Source organism: Solanum verrucosum, unplaced genomic scaffold (assembly GCF_900185275.1).
Source record: "Solanum verrucosum unplaced genomic scaffold, falcon-dt-bn FXZP01000284.1, whole genome shotgun sequence".
In the NCBI taxonomy this organism is placed as follows: Eukaryota; Viridiplantae; Streptophyta; class Magnoliopsida; order Solanales; family Solanaceae; genus Solanum; species Solanum verrucosum.
This window is the reverse complement of record NW_026019936.1, coordinates 172,913-187,400: the sequence shown is the minus strand read 5'-3', so window position 1 is coordinate 187,400 and position 14,488 is coordinate 172,913. Positions and strand designations below refer to the sequence as shown.

General features: G+C 31.3%; 2 protein-coding genes across 2 annotated transcripts; both read left to right on the top strand.

Moving 5' to 3' along the window:
* Window positions 1-477: 477 nt before the first annotated feature.
* Window positions 478-3,746, top strand: LOC125837109 (uncharacterized). The gene is made up of 3 exons (XM_049516256.1): window positions 478-601; window positions 1,624-1,789; window positions 3,260-3,746. The coding sequence occupies exons 1-3, from the start codon at window positions 529-531 to the stop codon at window positions 3,513-3,515; spliced, it is 495 nt and encodes a 164-aa protein (XP_049372213.1). The 5' UTR covers window positions 478-528; the 3' UTR covers window positions 3,516-3,746.
* Window positions 3,747-9,386: 5,640 nt separating this feature from the next.
* Window positions 9,387-14,435, top strand: LOC125836888 (probable prefoldin subunit 5). Its single transcript, XM_049516050.1, has 4 exons — window positions 9,387-9,653; window positions 10,642-10,745; window positions 12,051-12,128; window positions 14,039-14,435. Exons 1-4 carry the CDS (start codon window positions 9,476-9,478, stop codon window positions 14,120-14,122), a joined length of 444 nt encoding a protein of 147 aa, XP_049372007.1. The 5' UTR covers window positions 9,387-9,475; the 3' UTR covers window positions 14,123-14,435.
* The last annotated feature ends 53 nt before the right edge of the window (window positions 14,436-14,488 follow it).

Below are 14,488 nucleotides of genomic sequence, written 5' to 3'. Positions count from 1 at the left end.
AAAAAACAGTTGTATAATTCGTTATACATATACAAAGAAGACAATTGTATAATTCGCTATACATATACAAAAGAAAACAGTTGTATACAAAAGATCTATTGTATAATCTGTGTATGTACAAAACGAGAAAGAGAGAAAGGCAAAGAAAAATTTGGCAGGGAAATATTTGTATTGTATAATTATAAGTGTATATGATGAAAATATATGTATTTGCATGTGTATATACAATTTTCTCTTGTTTTATACAAACAAAATCGCAATTTATACAATTCGTTTCTGCTTGTATAAGCGAGAGAGGCGAGATTGGCGAGTGAGATTCCACCAGAGAGAGTGGCGAAAATAGCAATAATTTGCTATAGGATACAATTAAATCAAAGTATATTTATAACATTTAATTTGAATTAATAATTTGCTATTATATACAATTTTCCCTAAGAAAAAAAATCCCAAAACAAATTTTGTACTAGAACAACTCACAGTCACCGGCGCCGGCACAATTTCCTCCGGCATCGCGAGACCAAAAGAGCGATGAACAATAAAGACGACGAAACGCATAAAGAAGAAGAAGGAGAAGAATCGCCATCTCACTCTCAGCAAACAGGTAACGATTATGTTTGTAACTGGTAGAGCTTGTAGAAATTTTGGGGATTCGCCTAATTATGTTCATTCACCGTATGGGCGAAATCGAAATATCTATAGTGTCTTTAATGCTCCTCAAGCTAATTTCTGTTCTCGTATACATTAGTCGTATGTCAACTCCAACTAGTTTGAGTTGAGTGAGGCGTAGTTGATTGATGGATTGATATTCTAATTTGTTTATGTAAAATTGACCTTACTGATACAATCTGAAATTGGAGCTCACTGAAAATTTAACAGAAAATAGAGTAGAGAAGGAATTACAGGAAAGAGGCTAAAACTAAGGCTGCTAACTAGTTGTATGAAAAGATCCTATGCACAGTCCTAACTAGTTGTATATTTTATGTTAGAGAAGCTAAAATGCCGTACGAACTGTGATGAGGGCGGGTGAAGTAGGATTGACAGGCTTCTAGGCTGGCAAGCTCTGAATATGAGGTGCACATGACACTTTAGGTGAATCCCACGTCGGAATGGAGAGGAAAGTGAAGATCTTCATAAGACATAGCTCTCAATGGTTTTTTCTTCCTTAGTTATCTGGTGAATAGGTTGCACAAATCTGGTTATGATTGAGACATTCAACAGAATAGGCGAGGTACATGGTGCAGGTTGAAAACATGATATTATGACACTACCAAGTCCATGAATTTTTTTGATAAAATGAGCTACACCACTTGGTTTTAAATGGCCATTCATGTTAGTAGTCATGTGCTAGAAATTCAGATTCAGATCAGATCACCTACCAACCCTGAATATTCGATGTGAACTTTTACCAATTAGTGCTATGGAGTATGGACTCCCTAAGATCCCTTTTTCCCTCTAATATTTTCTATAGAGGATAATTTGTTGCTTATGCTGTTAAATCGAAAAGACAAATCCTCTGGACTGTTGAGATATGTAAGTTTTCCTTCGGATGAAACATTCTTGTTGCATTATTTAGTGTAATAAGGAGTTATTCTCTAATTTATATTAAATTTGTTGTTTTGTTAGTTTCTGATGATGATGAGATAGATTACTCCGTCAAGCCAAAATTTTATGATCCAGAACTTGATGACAAAGATGAAGTCTGGGTCCAAAAGAAAAGGGGTGGTCGTAGCTCTGATGCCATCCTTAATTGTCCAGCTTGTTTTACCACCCTTTGTCTAGATTGTCAAAGGTATGGCCTTTTTTCGTTTCTAGAATATCCCTGTGATTTGAATATAAAACGACCAGATAGTTGATTGCATGTTTCTGTTACTTTACCACTGGAATTGTTGGTATTTTAGTTCTTCTTCAACCAATCAATCAGTCAACTATGTTCAATTCCAATTGAGTTGTATAGACTGTATGAATCTTCTATATCCATCTGCTCAATGCAGGTCCATTCCATTCCAATACTAAATGAACTGCCTTTTAAGGCAACTAATTTGGATCTTTTTGCATTCTCGAACATATATACTGATTTGGGTCCTTATTTTCAAACCATTACCTTTTGAAAATGGTCAAACATATGGAAGGAACAATCAGCCAGAATATTCGGATCTTCATAACTCTACTTTTGTTTATCCGCTTCCTAGGAAAGTTTATGTAGCAACGAGGAGAAGAGATATCCTAAAAGTAGGATTTGCATTTTTCGGAGTTGTTAAAATATTTTTTCCTCCATAAAGTTATGGGTGTAGTATGTTGGACCTTGATTTTGTAGTATCATTTCAGATGTTTGGATATTGTTCGTACTATAACATGATTTTTGGAATTTTTGATGTTGCTCACTCTGGTTAACAGGGTGCGCTGCATAGGTAAGAGGTTGAGTCTGCCACTATTTTTCAGTTCTAGTAATAGTGTAATAGCCTGTTTGAATTGGCTTATTTTAGGTGCTTTTAAGCACTTCTGTAGTATTTAGATAAGATTAAAAAAGTAGTTTTAAACACTTGTTTTTAAGTCAAAATAACAAAAATAAGCCAAAAGTCATATGTTAGGATTTCTAAAGTATGACTTTTATAAGCATAAGCCATAAGTTATAAGCCCATCCAAACAGGCTCTTAGAGTCAATACAAACTCTTTTGATGAAATAGGAGCAAAAGGGGGTAATGATCAACTGGATACACGGCAGAAATGGAGACTGCAGTAGCCTTCTAGTGATACCAGATAAATGATGGTCAAGGAGAGAATTTCATATTATCTTGTTATGTATCGATAAGTGCGTCATTTCCATCAACAATACTTAGATTGAGAATAATTATAAATAAAAAGAATATTTTAACTGGTATGACGTTAATTCTTGCTTGATTGGAATAGTAGAAGCCTAGGTTCAGTGCATTTGGTGAAAGCAAGAATTAATCTGAAATCTTCTTGTTTGATAAGTAATAATTCATAAAATTTCTTACTATACATTGAACTAACGCACCATTATGACATTACCTAGTTCAATTATTATCAATTGACTTGTAAACTGAAATCCTGTTGAGTCACCATTCGATCTTAAGACCATTGGGTCTCTATTTGCATGTAATTCATCTGCTGTTCAATCAAGAAACTGCCTTGGTGCATTTTATGTCTGATGCGAGCTTTCTTTGCTCCTTTTTGTAGATTTTTAGTGGGTGGGATAATATATATGCAATTCAGAATTGATGTAATCTTGATAATGCAGGCATGAAAAGAATGTTACACAGTACCGAGCAATGTTTGTGGTCAATTGCAAGATCAAGAGTAAACAGGTGGTGGCACATCTTGGAAGCAAACGAAAGAGGGGTAAGAGAGGGCGTGGATCTTCTGAAGCTGAAGCAGGTTCTGATATGGGCAAGACATATAAACGTGTATGCTGTTCAGTTTGTTCAACAGAGGTTGGAGTCATTGACGAAGAAGAGGTCTATCATTTCTTTAACGTTATTCCTAGTGAGTCTTGACATGTTCCTCCTGAAAATGGCCTTAAACTCTTCGTTTTCGGCTGTGCATTGCTGAAAACGTAAGGGTTCGGAGGGTGTTTTTAATAGTATGTTGGCTGCCAAAAATTTGCAGTTTGTGCTAAAGCAAATGCTTCCTTCTTCATGGGGTATTTATTTAAAACTATAGGTCTATAGAACTAAATGAGCTTAAAAAATCGTTTCCGTTACCATATTATTTGTTGTTGTTGTTGATGATCTCTTCTCCTTCTTTACTACTGTATTTCATTTCTATATTTGTTTTTACATGCTTTACTTGAGCTAAAGGTTTCTCTGAAACAACCTTTCTACTTTCACAAGATAGGAGCAAAGCTGCGTACGCACCATCTTTTTCAAACCGTACTTGTGTGATTTCAAAGGGTGTTGATGTTGTAAATAAATTTCATCACTTGTTGAGCAAGAATGATATTCTAGTTTACTCCCTATTAGCATTGAGATTATTCTATTATCTCTTTTGATTTGTAGGGGAGCCATTTAGTTACACCCAATTACTGTCGAAATAGGTTGATTTTAAACTTTTACCCCTCGCTTGTTTTATGGACATACATGTAAAGTTAAAAAGTCAAAAATTTGTTAAATTAGAGACTTGAAATTCTAACTTTATACTCACACGTTTGAAGTTGATTATGAGGTGATTAAAGTTTTAAAAACTTTATTAATTTCGATTAGTTTTTAAATAGGAGATCAACTCCCAAACAACACCAATAGTTGTTTGAATTAAAAGTAAGTTATGCGTGAATTAATAATACAAAAATTGTTTTTGCGATGACGAGATGCGATTTATTGTCGCTATTAAAAAATAATAATACATGAATTAATTATTCTAAAAGGATATTTTCATCTTTAAATAATCTAGTCATTGTTTAGAAATGCATGCTATGATTCTTGTTTGTGCGCCTAAACTAATTTCACGAGATATGTGTCATCTTCCGCCAATAAGTATAAGGTAATCTATAACTCTATCCACCAAGACTAGAACAAATGAAAAAAATAAAAATAAAATCATTCTTATCAAACACATCCTTAATTTTGGTATTATATCCCTTCTTTAGTATATTGTTTAGTTTATGTAAAATTAACACAAAATATTACTCCATCTGTTCAACAATAGTGTCTACTATACTATTTTGAGATGTCCAACAATATTACTACTCCACTTTATGAAATCAATGAATAATTTTACACTTAGTTCCTAATTTGCCCTTATCATTAACTATAGTCATTTCCCTATGTATATTTTTCAAAACATTACATTTATTATATTCAAAGGGTGATATAGTAAAACTATTCTTTTATTTATAATTTCTTAAGAAGTATGCAAAGTCAATAGTAGACAAATATCATTAAACAGAGGGAGTATAATAACTATCCGTTATATTACTATCACATAGCAAAGTATGATATTAACAATATGAGAGTTACATTCATAAACATGATTAAAGGTATAATTATCCTGAAAAATATACAAAATTAAAAAATGTAAAGAACACTCCAAACAATAAGTCTGCACTGATTTCAGATACCATAGATTTATGATATGGTTGGAAGAAAATTACGCATTTACTATGTGATTACAATTACGTAATAATTCAAAAAAAACACGTAAATATAGGCATTTCATTAAGCATTTACTATGTGATTAGTTTTCGCATTTGGTAGGAGGCATACCCTCCGTTATCAGAAATAAGTGCTCTTTATTTGTAACTAGTAAAATTATCCGTACTTTGCGTGGAAATTAATATCATGGAAATTATAAAATAATATTTAAAATCTATTGGTCATTAAAATTAAAACACTATATTATCTTACATACAAGATTGCATGGTAATAAACATTAATAACGTAAAGAAAAATAAAAATTATTATATCTTATCATTTATCCTTAATAACATAAGCATAAATTAATGACTATAAAAATACATACCATGATCTGTAACATAAGCAATGGTGTCAGTGAACCACTCAACAGGAGGAAAGTACACAAATATTTAATTGTGAAGAAGAAGAAGAAGAAGTTCATAATTTTCGTTGTTTTAAAATGAGAGGAAATTCCTCTATTTATAGAGAACAAATGATAGTGTGAACAAATATTTATCGTGCCTTATCGAAATGGTTACAACTATTTGGAAAAGTTGCAATCCTCGGAAAGGTCACAAACTTTCATAAAAATCACAACTTTTCATAAAAATTTCAACTCTTCATTAAAGTCGCAACTTTTCATAAAATTAATAATTTTTCATATAAGTCGCAACTCTTCATTAAAGTGACAACTTTTCATAAATTTTGCAACTTTTCATGAAAAGGGGAGGCTAATTTTATAAATAAATTAATTAATTAAAAAGGAATTATGATTTGTAGTGGCGCCACGGGCCTAAGGTTTTCTTTATATATATATATATATATATATATATATACTTGACATCGGAGCCTGTGCTAGCACGGGCCCAATATGTATCATTTTTTGTTTCAATTTATGTGACAAAGACAAAATTAAAGAGTTAATCAAATTTTAATATTAATTAAAATAGTTTAAATTTTTAATTATTGTTAACTATTGTAAAAAAAAATTTATGTCTTTTAACATTCTAAATTGCTAATTATTGTTGTATGATTTGTAATATCGTTTGCGCAAAATTTTGAAATAATAAAGATTATTTCTTCTTTCTCAATTTATGTGGTACTAATAAAATTTCGAGATTCAATCAATTTTTTTGTCTTTATAATATTCTATTGTTAATTACTGTAAATTATTGTACTTTCTAAGTAATTTTCAAATAATATATATTATTTCATTTGTCCAATTTATGTGTCACCGATAAAATTTGAAGAGTTAATCAGATCTTTTACATATTTTTTTATCTTTTGAATATTTAAGTAAATAATTATTGTGATTCATAATATTTTATACAATTATTTAATATAGTAAAATAAATTTTAAAGAAACAAACAAAACGAATTCATCATAGGAAATGACAAAAGCATCCTTCAATACATCAATAATGGGTCCGAATTTTTGTTTTTAAGAAATTGCACATTCGAAGGATATTTTTGTCCAAAGTGGAAATAGAATAAGTATAAAGCATTAAAGTCTTTTAAAATTTTAAATTGTTAATTCTTATTGTATGATTTGTAATATTTTACGCCATTTTCAAATAATAGAGGTCATTTCTTCTTTCTCAATTTATGTAGTACTAAAAGATATTTTGAGATTCAATCAATTTTTTTTGTCTTTGAAATATTTTTAGCTGTTAATTACTGTAATTTATAGTACTTTCTAAGAAATTTTCAAATAGTATATATTATTTCATTTGTCCCAATTTATGTGTCACCGGTAAAATTTGAAGAGTCAATAAGATCTTTTATATATTTTTATATCTTTTAAATATTTAAGTAATTAATTATCGTGATTCATAATATTTTATACAATTATTTAATATAGTAAAATAAATTTAAAAGAAACAAACAAAACGAATTCATCATAGGAAATGACCAAAGCATCCTTCAATACATCAATAATGGGTCCGAATTTTTGTTTTTAAGAAATTGCACATTCGAAGGATATTTTTGTCCAAAGTGGAAATATTGTGTAAAAATATGTATTTATTGTGATTTTGAATGTTTTGTGGGGTAATAGGACGCACGCAAAGTTAAGATGTCTTTTTGAAAATCTGGGACAACTTCAAGTATGACTTAATGTTTTTTCTCAAAATCGAATTTACTTTCGTAAATAATATCTTTTCTCAAAATCTAATTTACTATCGTAAACTATGTGTCATATCAAAATCACATTAACAAATTCAAAAGGAATGAGTAATAAATAGCTCATACAATGACATATTTATTATTTAACTAAATAATAAATATGTAACTAAAAATCTTGTTAGCTTTTAGTTAAAAGCTAACAAGATAGTTACAATGTAACTAAATACTTTATATATATTTGCATTGTGACTTATTATATATAGATATATTCTATATATAATAAGCCACAATGCAACTATCATTGTAACTAACTTGTTAGCTTTCAACCAAAAGCTAACAAGATTTTTAGTTACATATTTATTATTTAGTTAAATAATAAATATGTCATTTCTATATATATTTTTCTATTACTATATATAATAAGTTGGAATATCTACTACTTAGCACATGACAAGTGTTACATGTGCTTAGATAGTGTTGTACATTCTTCTTTTATGGTTGTACCTTTAAAATTTATATTATTGGACAATTTAACACCATTAATCACAATAATTAATAACTTAAAACATTTTTAAAAAAAATATGAAAATTTCGATGACTCTCCAAATTTTATTTGTGTCACGTAAATTGAGACAACAAAAATAACATATATTGGGTCCATTTTAATTTATTTTTGTCTTTTTTTGTGTTTTTTATATTTAAAAATTGCGTATAAATATTATAAATCATGATAATTGACAACATAAATATGTTTTGAAAAAAATACAAAAAATTCCACTGATTCTTGAAGTGAATCTATCGTAAAAATACTATAAATCATGATAATTGACAACATAAAATATTTCAAAAATAAAAACATATAAAAAAATTCAATTGATTCTTGAAATTAATCTATTGTTACAAATTATGTATAAAATATAATAAATCGTGATAATTGACAACTTAAAATATTTATTAAAAAACACAAAAAAGAAATTGACTGATTCTTAAAATTAATCTATCAATGTCACATAAAATGAGACAAAAGTAGTAATATGTATTATTTAATGTGAAATTATTGAAAACTACGTAAAATGTATTGTATCTTAACAATTAACAACATTTGGTTGACTCTTGAAATTTTATCTATCCTACATACATTGAGACAAACGGAGTAATATATATTAAGTATTTAAAATTACGTACAACATTATTGCTTTTTGTAGGCTTCAAATTATCGTGGTCATTTTTTAGGCTGATACAAGTTTTGTACATTTTCTATTTAATTTTATTTTAATATTATAAATCGCAATAATTAATAATTTAAAATATTTTAAAAAATATATTAAAAATTGAGTTGGTTTTGGGAATTTTATTTATACTATATAAAATGGGACAAAGAAGCAACATATATCATTTACAAATTACTTAAAAAGCATTAAAAATTACAATAATTATCAAATTAAAATATTTAAAAGCTATATAATAAAATAGGTTCACTCTTAGAATTCTATCAGGCACACATATATTGGGACAAAAAAAATAACACATATCATTTTAAAATTATCAAAAAAGTATTATAAATAATAATAATTAACAACTTAAAATATCTAAAAGACATTTTAAAAGGGTTAATTTTATAATTTTATCCATATCACATAAATTAGGACAAAGTGACCAGTAATGTAGGTTATTTGAAAGTTACATAAAAATATTATAAATCACAATAATTAATAACTTAAAACATTTTTTTTAAAATATGAAAATTTGGATGACTCTCCAAATTTTATTTGTGTCACATAAATTGAGACAACAAAAATAACATATATTAGGTTCATTTTAATAGTGTCAAAGAAAGTACAAGTTTGTGATAAAAAAACTTATTCCTTTATCCACGCAAGCAATCGCTTCAAAAACTCCGTTATTAGCCCCAAAACATACCATTTATATTATTGGGCGGGCACCATTATCTAGTAGATATATATATATATATATATGATGATGATGATGATGATTGTTCTTTGATGGTAATGATAATATTTTACCATGGTTACCAAAAAAGAAAATACTTTTCTAAACAAATGTTTTTATAAAAACTATGCTATATATATTATTTTTAATACATAGATAAAAATAAACAAAAACTAAAATCAACTCCCATAAGCTCAACTATTCAACACTTTGCGAGAAGCTTCTTCTAGCAGCAGCAGAGAGGGTTTTTGGGAAGAAGGGGGCAATTGAAAATGGCGTCTAGAACACTTGAAATAGAGAAGATGAGTGTGGAGCAACTAAAAGCACTCAAAGAACAAGCCGATCTAGAAGTGAACCTCCTTCAAGATAGCCTCAACAATATCCGTACTGCAACTACTCGACTCGAAATCGCATCTAATGCCCTTCAAGATCTGTCACTACGCCCTCAAGGTTTGTGTTCATTCTCGTTCTGGTAAATACCCTTTTGGGAATTAGGTGTAAAAGATTGTTTTTTTTTTTTGAGTTTATTGTGAAATTTATGATATGGGTTTTGGTTTGTTATGCTGTGTTGTCTTGCTCAGGGAAGAAAATGTTGGTTTGTGTCACTCTTGTACTGCAAAACACCACCCTTTTGGGAATTAGGTGTAAAAGATTGGTGTTTTAATTTTATTGTGAAATTTATGATATGAGTTTTGGTTTATTATACAGTGTTGTCTTGCTCAGGGAAGAAAATGTTGGTTTGTGTCACTCTTGTACTGCAAAACACCACCCATTTAGGAATTAGGTGTTAAAGATTGGTGTTTTAATTTTATTGTGAAATTTATGATAGGGGTTTTGGTTTTTGATACTGTGTTTTCTTGCTCAGGGAATAAATTGTTGCTTGTGTCACTCTTTTACTGCAAAACACCCTTTTAGGAATTAGGTGTAGAAGATTGTTCTTTTGACTTCATTTGTGAAATTTACGATATGGGTTTTGGTTATCTTGCTAAGGGAAGAAAATGTTGGTTGATATCCTTCTTGTAACGCAAAATACCCTTTTATGAATTAGGTGTAAAAGAGTGTGTGTTTGACTTGATTGTGTAGTTTATGAGATGGGGTGGAGATGAGTTTTGCTCAATCGATGAGTAGTATCCTTATTTTCATGTGATGCATCCATGTAGTTCCTGTTTGTATAGAACATTGGGTATCGTTTGGAGAGATTGGTATGTCTCTTGTATACCGCCAAGTTGACCTTGTTATCATCAATGAAAACCTTACTAACATGATATGGGTTTTGGTTTTTTTATACTGTGTTTCTTGCTCAGGGAAGAAAACGTTGGTTCGTATCCCTCTTGTACTGCAAAATGCTCTTTTAGGAATTAGGTGTAAAAGATTGTTCTTTTGACTTCACTGTGAAATTTCTGATATGGGTTTTGTTTTTCTTATTGTGTTGTCTCAGGGAAGAAAATGTTGGTGCCTTTAACAGCGTCTTTATATGTGCCGGGGACACTAGATGATGCTGATAAGGTTTTGGTAGATGTCGGCACTGGATATTTTGTTGAGGTATGTATTTATCTGTTGGTGCATCTGTAATTGGGACATTTGGCTTGCTATCTATTTCTGCTAATTGAATCGATAAATCTACGATCTTTAATCTAAATTTACATATTTTTTTGTTGTGGTGCTTGGTGGTTGATGGGTTTCCGGGGTAATTAGGATGGGGTGAGCATTGGAGATGCTTCTGTGTATGCAACTAAAGTAAAGATGACTTTTTTTTTCATGTGTATAGTTATTTCTAAGCAAAGTTTTATTTTATGAGTAAATGTTTGATTTCCCACAGAATTTAAGGAGTTAAATTTGACTTTTGAATTATATTGGTGTAGTGAAAGGAAATAAACACGGTAGTTGAAAAGTTAGTTTGATTTAAGTCATAAGAAAACCATATCAGAAATTTATATATTGAATAGTTTAATGGACTTGTATTTTGGAAGTTAAGTAGTATAGAAATGTTGGTCTCAAACATTTTGAAGTGTAGCAAACTGGAAAGAGAGTTGTATGGGGGAGCATATTCTAAGTTCATTGGTAATGTACCTTGGTTGTGACTGACATACTTGCTTTGGATTCTTGAGGAACGTGAGACTGTTTGAATTGTGTTGCTCTTGGCAGACTTTCTTTTTCCTGTTTTTTACCTTCTCTATGTGGGCTCATAATTGGTATTGTCTGTTTGAGGAGGGTTGTTTGCAGAGATTGAGCTTTCCTCTGTGCTAATGAGTTGTTTATTTTCCAGGAAAGTGTAATGGGTTTTGTTGCTATATGCTGAAAGCAATGTAGTTATGATTAATTCAGAAAATTCTTTCGACATGCTAAATATCTTTTTATGGTTATGATCTTCTGTTTGGACTGAAAAAGAAGTCTAGTGGACACTTATATTTTTACCATTTCTAGTTATTTAGTTTTCTTAGGTTTAGGTAGTTGGATGTTTATTCTGAATTTTCTGGTCTTTATAGGTCTACGTAAGTTATATTTCTCTTCAAAGATGTATCTTTCATGTACCTAGAAGTATGTTATATGTAGTTCCTGGATCATCCATTTACCTTTACTTTTTCAAGAAATTAAGCTATTTGTGACGTTGAGTGCTTAAGTAAGATCAGCAGTCTGGCATGTCCTTGGACGCTGGTCCTTAGTAGCCAGTAGGCGATGTCTCATGAATCTAAGGGACTGTAGTTGTAGCATTATTGAAAAGAACACGTTCGTTATTCCGTGCTCCAGTTATTTCATTTATAGAAAGCCATATATTATCTTTTCACATGGTCCTATTACTAGAAGGTTCAAGCCCTAAGATTGTGCTCTTTTTTTTTATTTGAATAGAAAACTATGACAGAAGGAAAAGATTACTGTGAGCGGAAAATCAGCCTGCTAAAGTCCAACTACGAGCAGCTTCTTGATGTAAGTATCCATTTTGTTTCACTTGGTGGAGCGAATTTATATGCAAGTTTTGAGCTGCTTATTTTAGTTTATTTGTGTTCTAATTTGACATAAATTCTCCATGCTACAAACCTTCTCGGGGGTTTCATTTCTGGTGTACTGAGTACCCTATCTGTAACAATCCTACCTGATATTTCTGCTGTTCTATGACTATTGATATATCGTCTTATTTCATCTATCTAATGTAACCCAACCTTCGATACTCGGGGTGATTGATGTGAGAAGAAGTAAATTGAAAAAAATATTTTAATGGGTTTCAAGGCGTTCTTAGCCGTGTACACCTATTGCAAATATACAAGAAGTTGGTTTTAGAGGACATCATGTGGCCTCTGTCATGCAACACACACACTACATGGCTAAACTCATTAAGAAAAATCATCAAGAACAGTGTTGTTACTGGCATAAGCTTAATTTCTGTCATAAAGAAGAGTTCAGAAAAATAAGCTGGACATTTAATATCTACAAAAAGGTTTTTGAGTATTTAGTAACCTTCTCTCAGTCAATGGCAAGTGGTTTAGAAAGAATATGTATCGCCTTTCTCCTCCTTATATCATGGTAAGATAGCTTAGCAAGCTGCTTACCCTTGCTCAAAAAGCTTGCATTGCAGGATTACCCACCTTTAATGTGGACTTCATGGATGTCTTCTCTCTAGGACAGATATCATTAGAAGGCTATAGTGTTTATATGCCATTCCGTTTTTACTTTCTCATTTATCACTTCCACCTGCATTTAGGTTTTGAGAGAAGGGTGTTGGAGATTGTCTGAAGTTTTCCCCTTCATGTTGTTACAAGGTCCATCCAGAACAGGTTCCTGGAGAAACCTTCTTCATTTCCTTATCAGAATTATGACTTTTGTAAGCTCACAAGCTTGAGTTTGAACCTGGTCTATCTCATTGGTTAGCCAGTCCCACAGACAGTAACCCCCAGAGAGGAAAGTCGCTAAGGGTAATGATTGTAGGGAAAAGGTCAGACCCCTAGAGTCTATTGCTTAGCTTAGATGAACGGAGGGACGTGTAATCCCTAAAAGGAGATTGGGAGAGTTGAGGTTTCCATGGTAGCCTGTAGGCGATGAATGGAGGAGTCGATCAAGGCAGGAGGTTGGATTCAATGCCACCTTTCTCAAGCATAAGCGACTGGTACAAAATAAAATAGAGAAGAGTTTCAGAGGTATTAAATGGCAACATAAGGCATCCCGGTAGTTAAGTTAAACTTGTTATCTTCAAGTAAAAACCTCACCTTATTCCCGATATCTTTGGAATGCCTACAACTACCTGCTCATATAACTTCTCCATATTAACCTACCACACATTTATATGTGAAAAGGCTGTGCTAAAATTTCAACAATATGGGTTCCTAAACTGACCTATCAATTCTTTCGTGCTTTTCATTATCGTAGTTTCCTTCCTGTGAAAGATCTATAAGTTGCAGCTTCAATATTCCTTTAAATGGTTCATATATATTCTATTCCATACCTCCGACTCTTCAGATTTTCCCCTTCTCTATGTGCCACCTGTTCTAATTCAGGTTTTTCCTTCTGTTGTGACGTTGTTGTTCTCCTTCCTTCCCATCTACTACTTCCCTGTTCTTATCCTTCTCATACTCTTTCCCCTTGACGTTGTCCAGCAACTGACCACTCCTCTACTTCTATTCTTTCCGTGCATTTCCAATGTCCTTGCTTAGCTTCACATCAAGAAAGCAAGACAAACAAATTGAAATGGAGGGAGTATTTTTCTATCCTTTAATATATGTTATGCAGATGATATTGCAAGGATTTCCTTGAATTTGTAGTTTGGTAAAAAAAACAACTCTAATCATGTTTTTCATTTGTTTATGGAAATCACCTTCTTTTAGTAATCATTTGTACAAATGCAGGTTGCGACGAAGAAGAAAAGTATTGCTGATGAAACTGGTGTTATCTTGCAAGCTAAATTGAGACAACTGGCTCCAGCACAATAGATCATATTTGTTTTTTTTTCGTGTTTTTGGGTGCCTACTTGTAACATTTTTAAAAGTTAACGTTTGTGGAGGTTCCTTCGTTGATAACTCAACGAGTTCATGTGCGTCAAAGAACTTTACGAGTACCAAATTCTGTCTAAATTAGTATTGCTGGAGCTGTGGAGTAGAAGTTCAACGAGTGTTCAACGTACCTCCTTCCATTTCACCCCCACTTTTTCCCTGTGTTATTTTACCATTCGCGAGAAACAGATGAGTGATAAACATCTGTTCCATTGTAGCAAACATTGGTTGATGACAAGAAGTTTATGATTTACCTTTATATGCCCTTTAGTTGGTGCAACAATAGTACAGTTCTACTTCTGCTGC

What these genes read in the sequence shown, in the direction of transcription:
- LOC125836888 (XM_049516050.1), top strand. Translation starts at nt 9,476, where the DNA reads ATGGCGTCTAGAACACTTGAAATAGAGAAGATGAGTGTGGAGCAACTA. An exon ending in GCACTGGATATTTTGTTGAG is followed by an intron (nt 10,746 to 12,050) that starts GTATGTATTTAT and finishes TTATTTGAATAG; the next exon opens with AAAACTATGACAGAAGGAAA. An exon ending in ACTACGAGCAGCTTCTTGAT is followed by an intron (nt 12,129 to 14,038) that starts GTAAGTATCCAT and finishes GTACAAATGCAG; the next exon opens with GTTGCGACGAAGAAGAAAAG.
- LOC125837109 (XM_049516256.1), top strand. Translation starts at nt 529, where the DNA reads ATGAACAATAAAGACGACGAAACGCATAAAGAAGAAGAAGGAGAAGAA. An exon ending in ATCTCACTCTCAGCAAACAG is followed by an intron (nt 602 to 1,623) that starts GTAACGATTATG and finishes TTGTTTTGTTAG; the next exon opens with TTTCTGATGATGATGAGATA. An exon ending in CTTTGTCTAGATTGTCAAAG is followed by an intron (nt 1,790 to 3,259) that starts GTATGGCCTTTT and finishes TTGATAATGCAG; the next exon opens with GCATGAAAAGAATGTTACAC.